Below are 19620 nucleotides of genomic sequence, written 5' to 3'. Positions count from 1 at the left end.
ACCCAAAAAAGGAGTTCCACCAAGAACCCTTTCATGTTTCAAGGGTTTCATCTAGACCTCACACAGGGGGTTCTAACAACATCCCTTTTCAAATGTTTTCACAAATAACCGTCTTGTCTTCTGAGGGTTCTTCTGAGGGAACCATATTGTATTCTACAGATCAGCAGTGTTAATTTTGGCGGCTATTTTAGATTTAGTCTTCGTCTTAGTTTTTAGACGAAAATGCTTATTAGTTTTAGTCACATTTTAGTCATTGTTTACCTTCATAGTTTTAGTCTAGTCTTAGTCTGCGAAAAGTAAAAACATTTTGGTCAACTTTTAGTCATTACTTTTAGTCACATTTTAGCACCCCATGCGTCTGCTTTAAGCTGCCGGTCCATAACTTGGCCTATGTTGAATCTGTTGTTTCATTCTTTTCCTATGGGCTGCATGTGGCGAGCTATTACAACAGGACAATTCCATTCCATCAAGCTTCTAGCTGCTTCTGTCTATGACACATGGATATTATTTTGGGTAGTGTCCATGGGCGGTTTTGTTGCCAGGAATGGTCCTTTCCACTCCCTGCCCTAAATATGTGCGTATATAGTGTACTTCTTCTGTGCCATTTATGTATTTAACTTTCTCTATCACTACAATGATAAAAGCCGCTACGGGAGCCAATACGAGCGTCCGATGCATAAACGTAACTCTAGACGTCACTAGCAAGATGGCGGATGAAAATAATGATCGATATACATAAACAAAACGGAGAAATGCGCCACGGAGACGAGGAGACATCTAGTCACATCTTTATAACTTTACGCATTCGTTTTGTTGTCAGAAATAAATTGGTCACATGGGCAAGCAGGGTACCATTGTTTAGCCCCGTTTCTCTAGTTTAAGAGGGAAAAAAATGCATGTTTTTTTTTTTTATGTCCGTAGAACACACCATTAGGGTTGGGCGGTATGACGGTAATATACCGTGTGACGGTATAAAAGTGTCTACCGGTAGAGATTTTGCAATACCGTTTATACCGGAGAAAGCGCAGATGTCTGCGGCTTCCCTCTGAGTCACTGTTATTACACCGCCTCGACACACAGGGCACTGCAGGCATTGCAGCAGACTGCTTTGCTTGGTTGCATGAGCACGACGAAGAAGAAACAGCTTTACCTGAGTAAAAACAATCATGGCGGAGGCGGGGAGTGAACGTCACGAGGAAACGGAGGCAGCGCGACCCACCCATGACGAAGAGGAGGAACTCGGTCCGAAAAAGGGCACTACGTCTGTTGTGTGGAACTTTTTTCGGATTAAGAAAATCCGACAACGAACAAAAAGCGATACTCTGCAAAGAGTGTCGCGCCACTGTTGCTGCTGCAGGTGGAAACACCGGTAACCTCTTCCACCACTTAAAGTTAAAACATGCAAGCAGTGAGTCTTTCGCCAAAGGCACCCCGTATGACAATAAATCACATCGATGGAGGGAGATAACGGAGGCCATCACGACGCATACTTTTTCTCATTTGTTATTTTTATTTCTTATTAAGATGGAGCTCTGTGTTTACATTTGCACACACACTATAGCTTAAGTTAAAGCTGGAGTTCAAATGTTTACCAGACATTTGCACATTCTTTGTGGCTTATTATTTATTATATTATTATACTTTCTTTAAAATAATGTTATGCTGCTGTGAGAAAATTAAAATAAAAGAGGAAAATTATCAAATGCGACAGTATGGTTATTTTTAAGCCATTAATTGAATTTACAGGGGGAAAAACCATACCGTGATATATACCGTTACCGTGTTATGAAATTATTCATAAGATTTTGCTCATACCGCCCAATCCTACACACCATTAACATTTTAGTCCTGTCCCGTCTCGTTAACGAAAACGAAGCAGACATATCGTCATAGTTTTTTATCATCAAGAATCTATTTTTAGCTCGTCATCATCTCATCTTAGTCATAGAAAAATGCTTTTGACAAACATATTTCGTCATAGTTTTCGTTAACGAAATTAACACTGCAGATCAGTTTAGTTCATATTATATTGTGGTCATTTATCATGTTGACATTGAACAAACATTCAAAACATTTTAATGAGAAAAACATATATTTAAAGATAGTCCAACAGAACTATCGTTCAATGAATGCGTTCAGGCATAACACTGACTGCAGCACTGGGGGGCCCTTCTTGAGGGGAGCCACTCTTGTCTTCCCCATCATACATGCAATGTGAATAGTGTTCTTGACATTCACCAGTCTCAAATAGCTCACGTAAAGCCATGTGTGTCGTATTACGATGTGATGATGTATGTACAAGGGGCATTCGAGCCTTGGCCCATTTGGTCTCGGAGCAGTGTGAGTGCAAACCGGGGGGTGGGGGGGGGACTGGGGAGGGGGGACAGATGAGTGGGAGTGGCCTGCGGAGCTGTAGATTGTGGGAGATGTTGTCTTCTATCCACATGTGCCAAAAGTCACTGACAACAATCTCTTCATCTAAACTATGACCCTGTCCCCTAGACCCAATACCAACTAGGCTACTCAAAGAAGTCTTACCCTTAGTTACAGGCTATGTGCCACAGTCCTTTGAAGTAGCTGTAATAAACCTCTTCTTAAGAAGCCTACTCTAGATCCAGGGGTTTTAGCAAACTACAGACTGATATCAAATCTTCCTTTCCTCTCTAAGATCCTTGAGAAAGTAGTCGCCAATCAGCTGTGTGACTTTCTAAACAACAACAGTCTACTTGAGGACTTCCAGTCAGGATTTAGAGTACATCATAGCACCGAGACAGCTCTGGTGAAAATTACAAAGTATCTTCTAATCGCTTCTGACAAAGGACTGGTTTCTGTACTTGTCCTGTTAGATCTTAGTCCTGCGTTCAACACCATTAACCATGAGATCCTAATATGTAGACTGGAAAAATGAATTGGCATCGAAGGAACTACATTAAGCTGGTTTAAGTCCTATTCATCCAATAGATCATTAGAAGACACTCTATAAACATCCATTGTTATGCAGATGATGCTCAATTATATCTATTGATCAAGCCTGAAGAAACCAATCAGCTAGTAAAACTTAAGGCACGTGTTGATATAAAACCTGGATGACCTGTAATTTCCTAATGTTAAACTCAGATAAAACGGAAGTTATTGTACTTGGGCCTAAACTCCTCTGAAGCTCGCTGTCTAAAGATATAGCGACTATTGATGGGATTGCCATCGCCTCAAATGCTACTGTAAGAAACCTTGGAGTTATCTTTGATCAGGACCTGTCCTTTGACTCACATATTTAACAAACAACAAGGACAGCCTACTTTCACCTGCGTAATAGTACTAAAATCAGGCCTATGCTGTATCAAAAAGATGCAGAAAAACTAGTCCATGCATGTGTTACCTCAAGGCTGGATTATTGTAATTCCTTAGTATCAGGCTGTTCCAATGAATCTCTTAAATCTCTCCAGCTGGTCCAGAATGCTGCAGCATGTGTTCTGGCTAAAACTAGAAGAAGGGATCATATTTCTCCTGTATTAGCTTCTCTGCACTGGCTCCCAGTAAAATCCAGAACTCCTCGTATGCCTCCATGAGGATTTCTGCCTCAAGTGGGGAAAAGTATGCCGCTCTATTTGCCATGGTTAATCAGTGAATCTGTGATCGGCGGCGGGGTCTATTTGAGGGAGCCGTGAGCACGCACCTATCCAGGATTGGTTTCACCTGGCTTGATGAATCTAGGGGTGCAGTCGAATAGTCTTTTTTGCTTAGGAAGGTTCCTAACTGAAGAAGTGACCCGGAAGTAAACAAGTGGCCGCCATGATAAGAGCCGTTCGGATTCTCAAAATGCATAGGAAAGGAGCTCCAATGCTTCCTTTCAGATCTCCTTTAGCATAGGATGCAACGGACCTTCCTATGCGAAAGGAAAGGAGATTACGCCGACCCACAATTCTTTGCGAGAGCAACATTTAAAGTGCCGCACACCTCGGCCGTTAATGAAAACAAACGATATGTGCATTTACATATTTAACAATGACTTTCATGCAGACATATAGTAATTGGAATAGTGATAATAAATGTGTGTGGACAGTGATAATAATTGAATGTTTTTTTTTAATTTATTTTTGTAGTCCATTATTGTAGTTTCTCCAGTGCAGACGCACGTCAATCGCCGGTGCCGATCATCAGCTGTCAATCATCAGCGGCATTATAATGACGTAGCTTAGTGAAAGTCCGGTCGGATTCTCTGAGCACCGCGGTCGACTATTCCTAAGTCCTTTTGAGTTCTCCTATCGCCTTTACTTAACCCCGTGACGTTTTCCCCAGAGGTCAAGGAATAGGAGATAGGAATAGGAGTTAGGACCTTATTTTTTGACTATTCGACTGCACCCTGTGTCTGCTCATCCTGGCTTGGTCTTTGTGCAACCAATTAAGCCTGGACGCTCTTGTTTTGGATCGATTGAGCTCAGCTCAATCACTTATCCTGGATGGCTTAATCCTAGTTTTGTGCAACGGGCCCCAGGTTTTTAATCCCGTGAATGTGATGTAAACAAACTGCCCGCATACAGGATGCTGTTTTCATCGGGTTTTCATCCGTTTAAATATACTGTTACGTCCACATTTGGAAAACATGCAACTATGAATTGTCAACAACACGGCATTACTAACGATATTAGTGGTATTGGTGCCAAAATAGCTCACAGATACGTTACTTATAGAGCGAAGAACGCAGCATTTAGCGTCATTGTGGCTAGCGCTTACACACACATCGAGTTACCGTCCAAAACGTTACAAAGACATGTTAACTAACCATTCAGAAACGTCCTGCTGCGTCCACGGCGTAGAACTTCTACAGGAGCTGGTCCTGGTTCTGGGTCGGAGCCCGCTTCAAAGCGGTACGGCTGCACCGCTGTTTGTATGTAGCGTAGAACCATAACCATGGCAACAAGCTGGACGCGGACAGCATGGGGCAGAGAGACACAACCACTTCCTCAGTAGGAGCGGGGTCGGGGGTCATCTCGTTAGCATACGGCTACACCCCGAAAGAATCACCCGTTTGAAAAAGTGGGTAAAAATAAGAGTATGATCCACTCCAAAGTACATGTACCGATTTTTTCCAGTTGAGTTATCCAAAGACTAGGTTTGGAGACATCAATAACCTATATTAACTTGTTGAAAAATAGCATAATAGGGCCCCTTTAAAGGCATCACGCAGATGAGAGATAGTCGACACTGTTCGGTGAAGGAGATGAGGTCCCAGAGACTCTCCTGCAGTTCCATCTACTGCCAAAGAGGCCGCTAGAAGCAACAGATCTCAAATCTTACAGAGCAACTTTAACAGTAGTATTAATATTAACAGTAGTAGCGTTAACATTAGTAGTAATATTAACAGTAGTAGTATTAACAGTAGTAGCATTAACATTAGTAGTAACATAAACAGTAGTAGTAGTAGTAACAAACAGTAGTAGAAGTAATATTAACAGTATTATTAACAGTAGTATTAACAGTAGTAGCAATATTAACAGTAGTAGTTGTATCAACAGTAGCCTTAACAGTAGTAGTAGTATCAACAGTATTATTAACAGTAGTAGTAGTATTAACAGTAGTATCCATGGTAACAGCCACGTTTAGATCAATCTATCTCAATAATGTCCCCATAGACCAGAAAGCAATCTGATGAGCAGCATCACAGCAGCAGGTGGGGCTACAATACGGTCCTCAATCATCAGACCAGTTAGCCGTCTGCGTCGGTCAGGACCTCAGTGGACAAGAAAGCACAACCAGACTCCCGGGAGTAATCCTGGGAAGAGTCCAGTTAGTTACAGTACAAATGCAGATTTCTTTTATCAGATTCTTTAATCAATAGTAAGCCGCCTTAATAATCAGTAAGTGTCAGACCTGGTAGGACTGGTGGTGCAGTCAGGATCAGGCTTCACCATGATCCAGGGAAACCTGCAAGACGAGACAAGTCAACCAACAACACTACAGATTCCAGATACATTAGTTTTCAGCTGAACAAAGTGGTTTGGGGTTACTCTTCAATACACTGCACTAATCGAAGTCTGTGTGTGTGTGTGTGTGTGTGTGTTTGTGTGTGTAGTTGCTGACAGTCTGGCCCTTAGAGGGAAGTACCATATGGATCTCAACCCAAAAGTGAATGTGCGGGTTGGACCCGTTTGCAAATACCAGCTGTGCAAGTTTCAGGTAAGATACGGTACCATAACTGTACTACAATGCAGACTCATAAAAGTACTAAGATCCAACCACATCAACACCACTGCAGCCATGTGATGTTAACCTCTCACCATTGAGTCTAAGGCTGTTTTCAGACTTTTCAGGTCCATTTCAGCCCAATAAACGATCTCAGAGCAATGACTCAGCATTTTAGCGCATATGTGAACACAGGATATGCAGGGTGGGCAGGAGGGAGGGACTCGGGAGGCCGAACAGGAGAGCGACCAAGTGGATGGGGCCGCTCAGAAGGCCGGGCAGGGACTGCAAGCTGCTGAGGCTCCGACGGCGTAGGGACTGCAGGCTCCTGAGGCTCCAGCGACGCAGGGAATGAATGCAGGCTGCTAAGGCTCCGGCAGACGGCTGAAGATGGCAGAGGCTCTGCTGATGCAGGAAGAGATGACAGTGAAGGCGCCGCCAACACAGGAACTGGAGACAGCACAGGCTCCGCTGATGTGGGAACTGTAACCAGCTGAGACCCTGCTGAAATATGGTGTTTGGTATTAGATCTAGCTGGGGTCATGGTTCAAAAGGATTTGAAAACATGGTTTTATTCAGAAGATATCGGCCAATGAACATAAGAGGGTTGTGGCTCCAAAACGCAATTACCATAACCTTTGGGTCGATCATCACGAAACTCGAAACCTATGCGGACATAGCTTCAAAGAACATACATGTCAATTTTCATTAAAATCAAGTAATCCGGGGCACTTCCAAAAAGTTCCAAAAATCGCCATTTTTGGCCACCCACAGGGGTTGCACTTGATCAATTTTTGACTATACGGGTCATCTGATTGATACCAAACTTGGTTATCTGGTTGGAAAAGCCTTAAAGACAATGCCATGACTGAGCTACAATCTACAAGCTACAGTCAGAGTGCCACCTAATGGCGACAGGAAATGTGACGGACGGGCCTCCGCCTTGACTGGGCACGGACGGGCCTCTGTCTGGACTTGTGATGGACGGACCTTCATCAGAACTGGTGACGAATGGGCCTCCGTCGGAACTGGTGATGGACGGGCCTCCTTTGGAACTGGTACAGGCTGGGCACCCGTGAGCAGCAACAGGGAGGCTCGCTTCCTCCTCGAGGCCGGCGGCCGACTAGCCAACTGCTGGTTAGCAAGCTGGATGCTCCTTGGCCCTCCCAGGGCCAGGCGAGTACCCCCGAACGGGTTAGGACAGGAACTGGAAAGCTGCTTAGCTGGGGAGGGCGATGACCGGGGATCAGGGGGCGACAAAGTCCTTAACCAGGCAGGCAGTGAGCCCCTGAGCCGCGGCCTGGTGGAAATAAGCTCCCTAGCCTTCATCAGGGCTGATTCCCTCTCTTCCTCACCGTCAGCGTATTTGTGCTCCGCCTGGAGGCACCGGAGGTTATATGAAACTTTGTAGAGTTCTTGTTTAGAACAACAACAAAAAAACTGCGGGGTCCATGTTTAGGCTTGGTCGTTCTGTCACGGGTGCACTATAGATGAAGGAGGTATGGACCCAAATGCAGTTAAGAAAATGATTTAAATCATATGCTAACAAAAACATCCAAAAACTCAAATACAAAAACACTATACAAAAAAGGGAACAGGATAATCCAACGCGTAGACAAAACTCACAAACGGTAATCCAGACAAGACCAGGAGAAACAGGCAGGACAGATCAGGTGGTCGGTATACATCCGGGATAAAACGACCAAGCAAAGACAGAAAGGAAACACACAGACTAAGGGCCTGTCCACACGAAAACGTTTTCAGTGCGTAAACGCAGAAGTTTTGTGCGTTTCGCCCTGCCGTCCATACGGATCCGGCGTTTTCGCGGCGTGAAAACGCACTTTTTTGAAACCAGCTCTCAGGGTGGAAAAGAAAAAAACGTCCCCCCTCCGTTTCGTGATCGTTTTCGTGTGGACGGCGAAAATGAAAACGCTGACGTCATCGCCCCGCTCCTCGACCCTTGAGCCTTACTTCTTCCCCCGCAACGTCTTGTAACAACAACAACAACGGCGGCCTCCGTGCTCGTAGCAGATATTCTGCTCGTCTGTACGACGGCGTATCAGGGCCACTGTATGAAAAAAAACAGAGCCGAGAGAGGGGGCGATATTCCGGGGAAAAAGCTACTTTATTACGATGCTAACAAACAACCGCTAGCTAACTTCCCATGAATGTAGGCATTTATTTGTCTAATTAATCCATCCCAACGTGTGACAACGCCTCGTCAAGGTCCTTAGGGTGACGGCTGTTGGTGCTTATTGTTGGTTTTATTTATACGGGCCAAATTGTCATCTTATTGGTGTTTATTGATCGGGTGGTCGGGCGGAGATTAGCCGTAACTCTCACGTGTTGCCATAGCAACGGCAAACATCCGGTCACGCTCCGTCTCTTCTTCTGCATTTTAGTAGCAGAAACAGCGCTGCATAAGGGCCTGGAATATGTACTACAGCGCGCTGAGTCGTTTTCAGTGGATTCGTGTGGAAGCAGATTTTCTTGAAACGACGCCAAGGCAAAACGGAGAAAAAAAGTTTGTTTTGCTTCGTGTGTACAGGGCCTAAATACACCAGAGCTGATTAGGTCAACGACAGACAGGTGTGGAACCACACGGGCAGGCTATGGTGATTGGGGAGGCGGAGGAGATGGTTCCAGAGAAGAGGAGCTTGATGAACGATTAGTAAGCCTTTATTCTGAGAGTGTAGTGCTTTAGCAGGACAGTAGAGTTTAATGAGCTGTTTAAGATATGATGGTGCCTGACCATTAAGAGCCTTCTAAGCAAGGAGAAGGATTTTAAATTCTGTTCTGGATTTTACTGGGAACCAGTGCAGAGAAGCTAATACAGGAGAAATGTGATCCCTTCTTCTAGTTTTAGTTAGAATACGCACTGCAGCATTCTGGACCAGCTGGAGAGATTTGAGAGTTTTTCTGCATCTTTTTGAGACAGAATTGGCCTAATTTTAGTAATGTTACGCAGGTGAAAGTAGGCTGTCCTTGTAGTTTGTTTTGTATGTGATTCAAAGGACAGGTCCTGATCAAAGATAACAACAAGGTTTCTTACGGTAGTATTTGAGGCAATGGCAATCCCATCAATAGTAGCTATATCTTTAGACAGCGAGCTTTTGAGGAGTTTAGGCCCAAGTACAACAACTTCTGTTTTATCTGAGTTTAACATCAGGAAATTGCAGGTCATCCAGGTTTTTATATCAAGACATGACTTAAGTTTTACTAGCTGATTGGTTTCTTCAGGCTTGATTGATAGATATAGTTGAGTGTCATCTGCATAACAATAGAAGTTTATAGTGTCTTCTAATGATATTGCCTAAAGGTAGGGATGCACGATATTATCGGCAAGGTATCGGTATCAGCCGATATTGACGTTTAAACATATTATCGGATATCGGCTAACACGATATATTAAACCAATAAATAGAGACGGCTGCTTCCTTGATTAAATCAGATTAAATGCCCGAGGGCGCGAGGATTGCGTGCGCATCGCGATGCGACACGTCACCTACTTCAACTTGCAGCAGAGCGAGGGAGAAATGTCAGCAGTGTGTACGTTTTTTTTAGGTGTCGGAAAAGGATAGCAAAGTTTGTATTTGCAGTGATTGTTCACCGTCGGTGATGCGAGGAGGAGCCAAGATTCATTCTTTTAACACGTAAGTCGCAGTCTGCAACATTTGTTTGATCATATTCACTGAAGCCGACACTATGCGGCAAGTCAGAGGTAACGCCAAGCGTCCTCAGGTGGAGACTGATTGTCCCACTGTGTTAAAATATTTCAGTTAAAAGGGTGTGTCAAATAGATTATGAGGTAATTATTTGGTAGAATATCAGTAAAACTGTGACGCTTTGTGCTGTAAAACCTGTTAAAACATGTAGTTTAAAAAATTGTACTAGTGTACTCCATGCCGTTTATCGATGAGAGAAGACACGGGCGCATTCACAGATTGGTAGATCGCTGGTAGAGAGGAGGTGCGTGAGTGTTCATTCAAAATGTGACTCGATCTGCCAGACTTGCCGACTGCACTTTAATTGCCCATTTGAAGAACCGTCATCCGTTACGAGTTTGTATATATATATACACACACATATATCGATATCGGTTACCAAATGAGTTGTCAAATATCGGATATCGGCAAAAAATCCAATATCGTGCATCCCTACCTAAAGGTAGCATATATATAAGTTGACAATAATTGGTCCGAGCACAGAACCTTGAGGAACACCGTATTTAACTTCAGTGTGCCTGGAGGATTTTTCATTGACATGCACAAACTGAGATCGATTGGATAAATAGGACTTAAACCAGCTTAATGCGATTCCTTTGATACCAATTCAGTTTTCCAGTCATCATATTAGAGTCTCATGGTTAATGGTGTCGAACGCAGCACGAAGATCTAGCAGAACAAGTACAGAAACCAGTCCTTTGTCAGAAGCAATTGAAGGTCATTTGTAATTTTCCCCAGAGCTGTCTCTGTACTATGATGAATCCTGACTGAAAGTCCTCAAGTAGACTGTTGTTATTTAGAAAGTCACACAGCTGATTGGCGACTACTTTCTCAAGGATCTTAGAGAGAAAAGGAAGATTTGATATTGGTTTGTAGTTTTCTAAAACCCCTGGATCTAGAGTAGGCTTCTGAAGAAGAGGTTTAATTGCAGCTACTTTAAAGGACTGTGGCACATAGCTTGTTAATAAAGACACATTGATCATATCTAGTAAGGACGTGCTTACTAAGGTTAAGACTTCTATAAGTAGCCTAGTTGGTATCAGGTCGAGGAGACAGGTTGAAGTTTTAGATAAAGAGATCATTGATGTTAGTTGGTTAATACTTCTACTACTGTTAAAGGCATACTTCACCGGTGTAAACATGAATCTGTATTGAAAGTGGGTCATAGATGTCGGAAAGTAAAATACATTTCAAATCTGGTGCCTTCTTGACCGAGAAAAGGCAGAAAGTTTTTGGCGCATGTGGATGGAAGACAACATCTCCCACAATGTACAGATCCACAGGCCACTCCCATTGATAATAATAAGTTTATTTGAAAACAGGGACAGTGCACATTAATAACATTGCTGTAAATGCGCCAGAATTAGCCAAGAGGCTATTTTTCATCTGTAGTCCCTAGACAGATGTCTGAAAACAGAACAGAATATGAAATATGAAAAATAAGATTAAAATGACAAAGTTCTGCCTCCCCCGTACCCCGCCGGTTTGCACTCACGCTGCTCCGAGAGCAAATGGGCCATGGCCCGAATGCCTCTTGTAGTTAGTTGGTTAAGGTTTATTGGAGAAAAGCAGTCTAAACATATATCAGGTCTTATGCTATTTCTAAGATTCCCGAGTTTGAGGGTAATGTGACATTACCAAAATGATTGACCAGCAGCTGACTGCTGGCAGATTTTTATCAGCAGTTCTTTTAGCTCCTTCCTTGAGGTCTTTCTCACTTAATCACACAACTTAAAGAATATTTATTCTTTTTTAAATATTCATAAATATTAATTTATTAAAACAAAGACAAACATTTGGCTTTCCTGTCATAACGACTTCTATCAGCTTACACTAACGTTCCATCTGCTTGTTAGTTGAAAATTCACATAACATATTGACTGTACACAATGTAAAATCTAACATGATTCAAGAGCCTAAACCATCACATCCCAGACCCAATCGCTTCTCACACACTAATGAAATAGACCTAATGTAGTTGTGATAGCCCAATGCTGCTGTTATTAGCTTTGATTCATGTAACGTAGCATCATACGTTAATATAAGACAATGTTGCACGACGAGATGCAAACGTTATGAGCCGCACATTATTCAAAGCACAAGTGGATAATTTTTTTTTACTTTTCACAGGGCATCTGTTATTGTCTCCATAACTTCAAAAACTCGAGTGAAGGCTGAAGGGCTCCCTTTCACATTATCCCATGCAAGAGGGCATTGCTGACATTATGGTGTCAAAATATATTAACACAAGATTGGATGATATGGAGATTTAATTTGGTTTAACTTTACTAATGATGGGCTTATCGTATTGATGCAGCCGCAATCGTAAAAAAAAAAAAGAAAAGAAAAGATGATTAAGGTGACATGGTTAAGCGTCTTAAACCGACACCCCGGTCTTTATGGGAATTTAGAGAGTCCATAAAGCAGAGAATCTGAAAATAGTTGTCATACAGTCTTTAAACCGTACAGTTATGTTACTGTGTTTTCTTTTTTTTCAGTACGTCAGACAACTTTTTAAAAAGTGTTATTGATGATGTTTGCAGTGGCGTGCACAGACATTTTGGGGGGCATGTGCTCAGTGAAAAATAAGGACACTTTATGCAGCATGTAGAAATGACGGCTGCCTTATTATAGCAGTGTGAGATTTAAAAAATTAATAAAAATTACAGGTACATGTTGAATGTAATTGCTTATTTATTTATGTCAATATCTTAATAAAATTACTTGACCTTTGAACTGGTACAGTTTCACACTATAGCACTGATCATTCAATCACTTGTTTCATTTCCCTGAGAGCTGCTCCCCTGGGCTGCCTGCTGTAGCTCCCTTTCTTTTCCCCTTCTTATCCTCTCCTTTCTAGGCATTATGCTGCAATTGGTAAATAAAAAGAGATCAACAATAAGTATAAGACTGTTTGGTTATATTCCAACAAGGCACAGGGCTACTTTTTCTGCAGGCAATTGTGGGAATTGCCTGTTTGTCATTTAGCAAATAAATTACTGCAAGTGTTAAAGTGATGGTTCGGAGTAAAATGCAGGTCATTTCCACCATGACATCCAGCCAAATACCCCCTCTAGGGATGCAAACAATTAATCGATTATCGATTAATTGTCGATAAGAAATTACTTGATTAAAATAAATTAATTGCAATTAATTGCGTTTTCAACCCGTAATTCCCCGCCAGTCCACGTGAGGGCACGCTTGACGCGAGACGTATTTGACACACATGCGGTAACACAAGTGAAGCAGGGCTTTGACGACAACAACAAGACAAACGAGAAGCGGGACACTGGCAGCAGTGTTTCCCACACATTGACGAGACTATGGCGCACCGCCATAGTCTAATTTCGGCCGCCATAGTCTCGATGTTCGCCCAAAATTATTTCATCAAGGCAAATGGACATAACTAGCGGCTCTAATGATAGGCCTAAACAGGAGGCCAGCAGCGCTTATTATAAGGAGAAATCCTTGCGGCAGGTTTGACTCTTCAACGTTTTGGTTTCCCCCTGTCGCCATGGCAAGGCGTCCCCCACGCCTACCCCCCCTCACATGCACGAGTTCGACAGTGCGTGCGCATATAGCCCCGTTCACATACGTCGTTACTTGCCCGTCGCTCGTTTCTCGCTGAATTCTACTCGCTGGCAAAAACAATTCACTGCCGCCGAAGGCTAGTTCAAGCGGCAACTCTGTGGAACATTTGAAAGTTTGTAAGTACACCAGGAGTTTATTTAAAAGAACACTTGCCTGATAGCTTCTATCCTCGGCTACTAACGCTACTGCAGCGTAGACGCCAATTCCGTGTTTACCCAGCTGATGCCGTCATGTGAGAGTATGAAAAAGTTTCGCTGAATTTTTATAAATGCTTGTATTATCAGGTCAACACATTTTTATAAATGCTTGTATTATCAGGTCAACAAGTGTTGACAAGTGTTGACCTGATAATACAAGCATTTATAAAAATTCAGTGAAGCTTTTTCATACTCTTGGTGAAACTTGCGTGACGATAAACATGTTTACTTACAAACTTTCAAATGCCTCGTTTTGTGAGTACAGACCCTATGTGTACTACTGCAGAAGTTTGGTAACATTCCATGCATTATTAGTGGGGTAATTTATGAGATATACCCCCTGTCCCATAGCGCTAGTACTAAGCCATTCGGCTGATAGCCCTATCTTGACCAATGCTGACCATCGCTAAAAATGCTTCCGAGGGGGTATTTGGCTGGATGTCATGGTGGAAATGACCTAGGGTGCATTTTACTCCGAACCATCACTTTAATTATGTAGCCTAATGTAAACCTACACAAAAGCCTACTAAATATTAATCTAAAGTAAGTATACTGATAGATTCACATGCTGTAGGATACCAATGACAAACTGTACCAGTGGTCATCATCACGTCATATCTATTATTGATTTTGCAGACTGTCCTCCTCGAGAAAACGACCACATAGGTCGTGTGTCAAGCACCGAATTACGACCATATGTTACGTTTCAAAATAGCGCGCCCTCTAGCCCCCCCCACACGTCGACCTAAACCTACCCCGATTCCACGACATCTTCCCCCCACACCCTCCCCACCCCCCCCCCTAACCCCCCCCCACCCCAACCCCCCCCCCCCCGCGCGCCCCCCGCGCTGCCCCCCCCCCCCGCGCGCCCCCCGTCAATCATCGGCAGAGACCCCCCCCACACGTCGACCTAAACCTACCCCGATTCCACGACATCTTCCCCCCACACCCTCCCCACCCCCCCCCCTAACCCCCCCCCACCCCAACCCCCCCCCCCCCCCCGCGCGCCCCCCGCGCTACCCCCCCCCCCCCCCGCGCGCCCGCGCGCCCCCCGCGCTGCCCCCCCCCCCCGCGCGCCCCCCGTCAATCATCGGCAGAGACCCCCCCCCACACGTCGACCTAAACCTAACCCCCCCCCCGCGCGTGCATCATCGGCAGAGACCGCCTCCACACGTCGACCTAACCCTAACCTTAACCACTACTATCGTTGCGGAAGAATCTCCGCAATACGCTCCCAGAGGTCGTATTCGAGTGCATGGACCAACGACAACTGTGGTCGTATGAGTTGGAGGACTTGTTGTGATTTTGGGTAGCGTCTAGCTTGTGAGCAGTTGCTAATTTATGCCAAGCTGTTTGGTGCCAAGAAAGGCTAATTTACAACAGAGACAAATAAATGCAAGTTACAGCTTGGCGTTACGCTGGGTTCACACTGCTTTTATTTTGAAAATTGACCGGATTGTCTTGTGTTTCTTTGATTGCTCGCGGCTCACGCCAAAAATAGAGCAGATGCCGAAACGATCGCTTCACGGCGCGGGACTATGGAAGGCCACGTAGGATTGCAGTGCTTCGCGTCTGATCTGAACTACACTATCGCTTAACAAGGGCGCTGAAAGGAAGCAGGCTCCGCTCCGCGGCTATTGGCAGCACTTCCGCGGCCAGTGTCAACCTCAGGGGGCAAACAACACACTAGACTCAATTCATTTATGTTACCTGGCTGGTGGACAGGGGAGGAGGTGAGTTTGGGCTGCAGCTGTGCACTGTCTGCTACTTCAACGCGCCTCCATTTGTGTCCGCTCTGCGCGTTCACGTTGTGGAGGGAATATTAATTGGGGCATTATTATCACACGCTTTTAATCGACGAGCACTTATAGATGATCATGTCAGCATGAGCCACAAAAAAACAACAAAAAAATGAACTTTCAAAAGGGCACTTGCTTGGTCCAGAGGGCAAGGGCAGGTGCTTTAGCACCACCTAGGGTCTACCTGTGCACGCTGCTGGATGTTAGTATTGTTATAAAATGGTATTGAGTATTTTCCTGGGTATCGGTATCTAGTTTGAAATTCTAGTATCTAGACAACGCTTCTCTTTTCAGAAGCTGTGATCAACTTGACTTAATCGCATCTCATTTAAGAGAAATAAGACGTATAACAGTGTTGTTGGTGATTTCTTTCAGACATTCCGTGGCTCTCCAAAGCGTACTGTCCTCTTGGATGACATCGAGGACAAAAAGGACGAGGGCGAGCTGCAGGACGACCTGGAGATCTACTTCCAGAAGCCTAGCAACAACGGCGGAGAGATAGAGAGCATTAAGTACATCTCCAGGGGGAAGACTCTGCAGACCTTCTTTTCTGAGGACTCACAGTAAACCTCCTCGTCCATTGTCTGTCTCCCATGAATTCTCTCTGTAATATATCATATATTGGATAAGTTTTACTTATGTGCTGCCCTGCTGACATGATGAGAAGATATGTTCTGCACAGTCTTAGAGCCAGACTATAGAAATAAAATGGGAGTAGAGGGGACATTTCAAATCAACGTAGCACGATGGTCAGAGCGGCGGCTATTTTTTCCTGTCGTGACTATCAAAGGAGTTGTAACATTACGAAGCGTAGAGAGACAGACTAGGCCTACATATAAATCACGACATGGTCTAGGACCGAAGTATATCACTGATATGCTCCCACTACATAAGCCTTCTAGACCACTAAGATCTGTTAGTGATTCCCAGAATAAACAACAATCACGGGAGAGCATAATTTAGTCACTATGCAACAAATAGCTGGAATACACTTCCTGAAGATGTAAGACTTGCCCCAACTCTGACCACTTTTAAAACTAGACTTAAAACTTTTATGTTCACCATAGCTTTCTGCTAAATCTTTTAATGTCTGCACTGTTTTTAATTACGGTATTGCAAATATGTTTTTATTCTCCTTTTCTTTCTGTAATGCATTTTTAATTTTGCCTTTATTTTCTTTTAATTCTTCTATTTTTTTCACTTTGTTGTATGATGTGAAGCACTTTGAGTCTGCCTTGTGTATGAAATGTGCTATACAAATAAAGTTGCCTTGCCTTGCCTTGCCTTGCCTACATGAGTAACATTTAACGACTTAATGCTTCGGACTCACTCTGATCATACCGGAGGAAACAACACTGATGTTATCAGATGACTGACAATGTTGTGCAACATCAGTGGGATTAGCCAGCTAGCTTGCAAATTCTAATGGATCTAACAATCTCTCCTTCTAGCTACCTACCTAAATAGATACCTAGCCAACTAGATACCTAGCTAACTAGCCAGCCAATGGTCTCCAGAGCTGCGTCCTCTCACCTCCTCGTGAGCTGTGATGTCATTCCACCCTACTGATGCATGTTGTCACCATAACAACTAAAATTAATCAGAATTTTCTTTTGTACCAGTCACATGACTACTGAAACATTTCTTTGTCTGTTCTACTCCTGTTCTATTTATATGGTCCTGGCATATGTAGAGAACTAACACCTCTATGTTGATTGTAACGTGGGGTTAAGTCCTTTGCACACTGAGTTGTTGTTGTTTTTTTCATCTGAAATGATCGCATTTTAAAAATAATTTTGACCTCACATTGTGTCAATCACGTTTGTACGATGGAATAATTCCGATTTTATTACGATGAACCATCAACCACCAATCAGTGTGCAAGGTTTCTGTGCATAAGGAATGTTACGGTATGAAAAAAATGCATGCCAAAAAAGGCCTTAAGACAACCTCAAATATTTCATTTATTTTACACAATACTTAAAAATGTGTTGATTCTCTTCCCTTCGCTGTATACCTGAAGATAAAGCAGTTGATCAGTGATCGTCAGTGCAGTGTTTTGTATCTGTTACTGACATTGGACTCCCTGCTTTCTATGCCAACACATGTTTTAAAGGTGGAGTCTGTGTTTTCTTCACCTGTACTTTGTGCTCATTAAAGATCTAAATGCTGACTCACTCACAAGAATCGTGTTTTCTTGGCAACTGATTCATCCAGTAGACATGAGTCAATATGTAGTTTGATGATGAATTCCTTTTCCGTCTGTCCTTTTCAAGGTGTTAAGTCACAGTAAATGGACCTGCCTTTATATAGCGCTTTTCTAGCGACTAGCTACACATGGTGCTTTATACTACATTACATTACTCGCTCTACCTCTGAGCCAAAGCCATCGTCATTGTACACAGACAAGTTGCACAACAAAATTCAGTTTGTGGTCCCTTTAGTGCTACATAAAAAAAATAACCATAACACTTTATTACACAACAGAAGATATATTTTAAGCGTCTCTTGGCTGCTCTGAAGTCTGGTTCATCAGCTGAAAACTGTATAGCAGTCGACTCCTGGACCGTCTGTGGTGCGACATGGCGTTGGTGGATGGAACGAGACATGATGTCCCAGATGTGCTCAATAGGATTCAGGTCTGGGGAACGGGCAGGCCAGTCCATAACAGCAATGCCTTCATCATGCAGGAACTGCTGACACACTCCAGCCACATGAGGCCTAGCATTGTCATGCATTAGAAGGAACCTAGGGCCCACTGCACCACTGCATATGGTCTCACAATGGGTCTGAGGATCTTATCCCGGTATCTAATGTCAGGGTACCTCCGGCAAGCACATGGAGGGCTGTGCGACCTTCCAAAAAAATGCCTCCCCAGACCATCACTGACCCACTACCAAACCGATCATGCTGGAGGTTGTTGCAGGCAGCAGAACGTTCTCCGCGGCGTCGCCACACCCTGTCACATCGGTCACATGTGCTCAGGGTGAACCTGTTCTCATCCGTGAAGAGCACAGGGTGCCAATGGCAAATCTGCCAATCTCTGTGATCTCTAGCAAATACCAATCGCATTGCATGGTGTTGGGTTGTAAGCACAGGCCCTATTTGTGCACGTCGGGCCCTCAAACCACCCTCATGGAGTCAAGTTCGGACCGTTTGAGTTGAAACTTGAACATCAGTGACTGCTGGAGGTCATTTTGTAGGGCTCTGGCAGTGCTCCTTCTGTTTCTCCATGCACAAAGGAGCAGATATTAGTCCTGCTGTTGTTGTCCTTCTTCGCCCCCCTCCACATCTCCTTGTGTACTGGCCTGTCTCCTGGAATCTCCTCCATTCTCTTGACACTGTGCTGGGGGACACAGCAAACCTTCTTGCCACAGTGTGCATTGATGTGCCATCCTGGATGAGTTGCACTAACTGGGCAACTTCTGTTATTACCAGGCCAGCAGAAAAACAGCAGTCATGCTAGCAGAAGCTAGTGGCAGTACTAGCCGTAATGTTGGTAATGTTACTAGCCAGAAAAAAACCCAACAGACCCCTGCTAGCGCCCACGACATGTCTGCTATTTCAGGTTCGTCTATATAACTTATTTAAAATGAATAAGCAAGTTTAACAGCAAAACAGTGCAGTCCATGCTTTCCTGAGCCAGATTTAGGCTAACGCTAATTGTTAGCCACATAGCTAGACGTTAGTGCCTTGATAACATAGCTAGACGTTAGCATCTTGATGACATTCAAGCTAGACTCTAGACAGAAATTGTCTTTGTATGCCAATGCTCAAAAACACACGTTATCCGAAACATAAATAGATGCATTTCACTCACCACGTCTTTGTTAGATGCCTCACCAGCATGCGTGGGCGCAGTCAACAATGCCGGCAGGCAGACTAAAGATTGTGTTTCCGGTGACATCATCTGGACCGTTACGTGGTGTACGTAAAATAATTTGAAAAATGCTCTCTCTCTCTCGCCTCCTCGCTCTCTCTCTCTCTCTTTTTTTGGTTCAATATGTTAAGTAGCATGTTTCCCTCTCTCGTGCGTCCAGATTATTATTTTTTTTTCTAGTCTAGCGGAAGGGGCGGGACTTCACCACTCTATAGTTAGTGTGTTATGTAGTGTTTGGTGAAATTGTT

The 19620-nt window shown here is 43.8% G+C and overlaps 1 protein-coding gene across 1 annotated transcript in view; it reads left to right on the top strand.

Annotated features, from left to right (window-relative positions):
- Positions 1-17665, top strand: part of nmi (N-myc (and STAT) interactor) — a 117898-nt gene extending 100233 nt beyond the window's left edge. Inside the window, exons 9-10 of the mRNA XM_084022275.1 lie at positions 6071-6174; positions 15868-17665. Coding sequence (XP_083878401.1) covers positions 6071-6174; positions 15868-16059 — 296 coding nt within the window. The 3' untranslated portion in view covers positions 16060-17665. The remainder of the gene's footprint in view (positions 1-6070; positions 6175-15867) is intronic.
- The last annotated feature ends 1955 nt before the right edge of the window (positions 17666-19620 follow it).

Source organism: Eutrigla gurnardus (genome assembly GCF_963514095.1).
Source record: "Eutrigla gurnardus genome assembly, chromosome: 12".
Lineage (NCBI taxonomy): Eukaryota > Metazoa > Chordata > Actinopteri > Perciformes > Triglidae > Eutrigla > Eutrigla gurnardus.
This window is presented reverse-complemented; position numbering and strand designations above follow the sequence as displayed.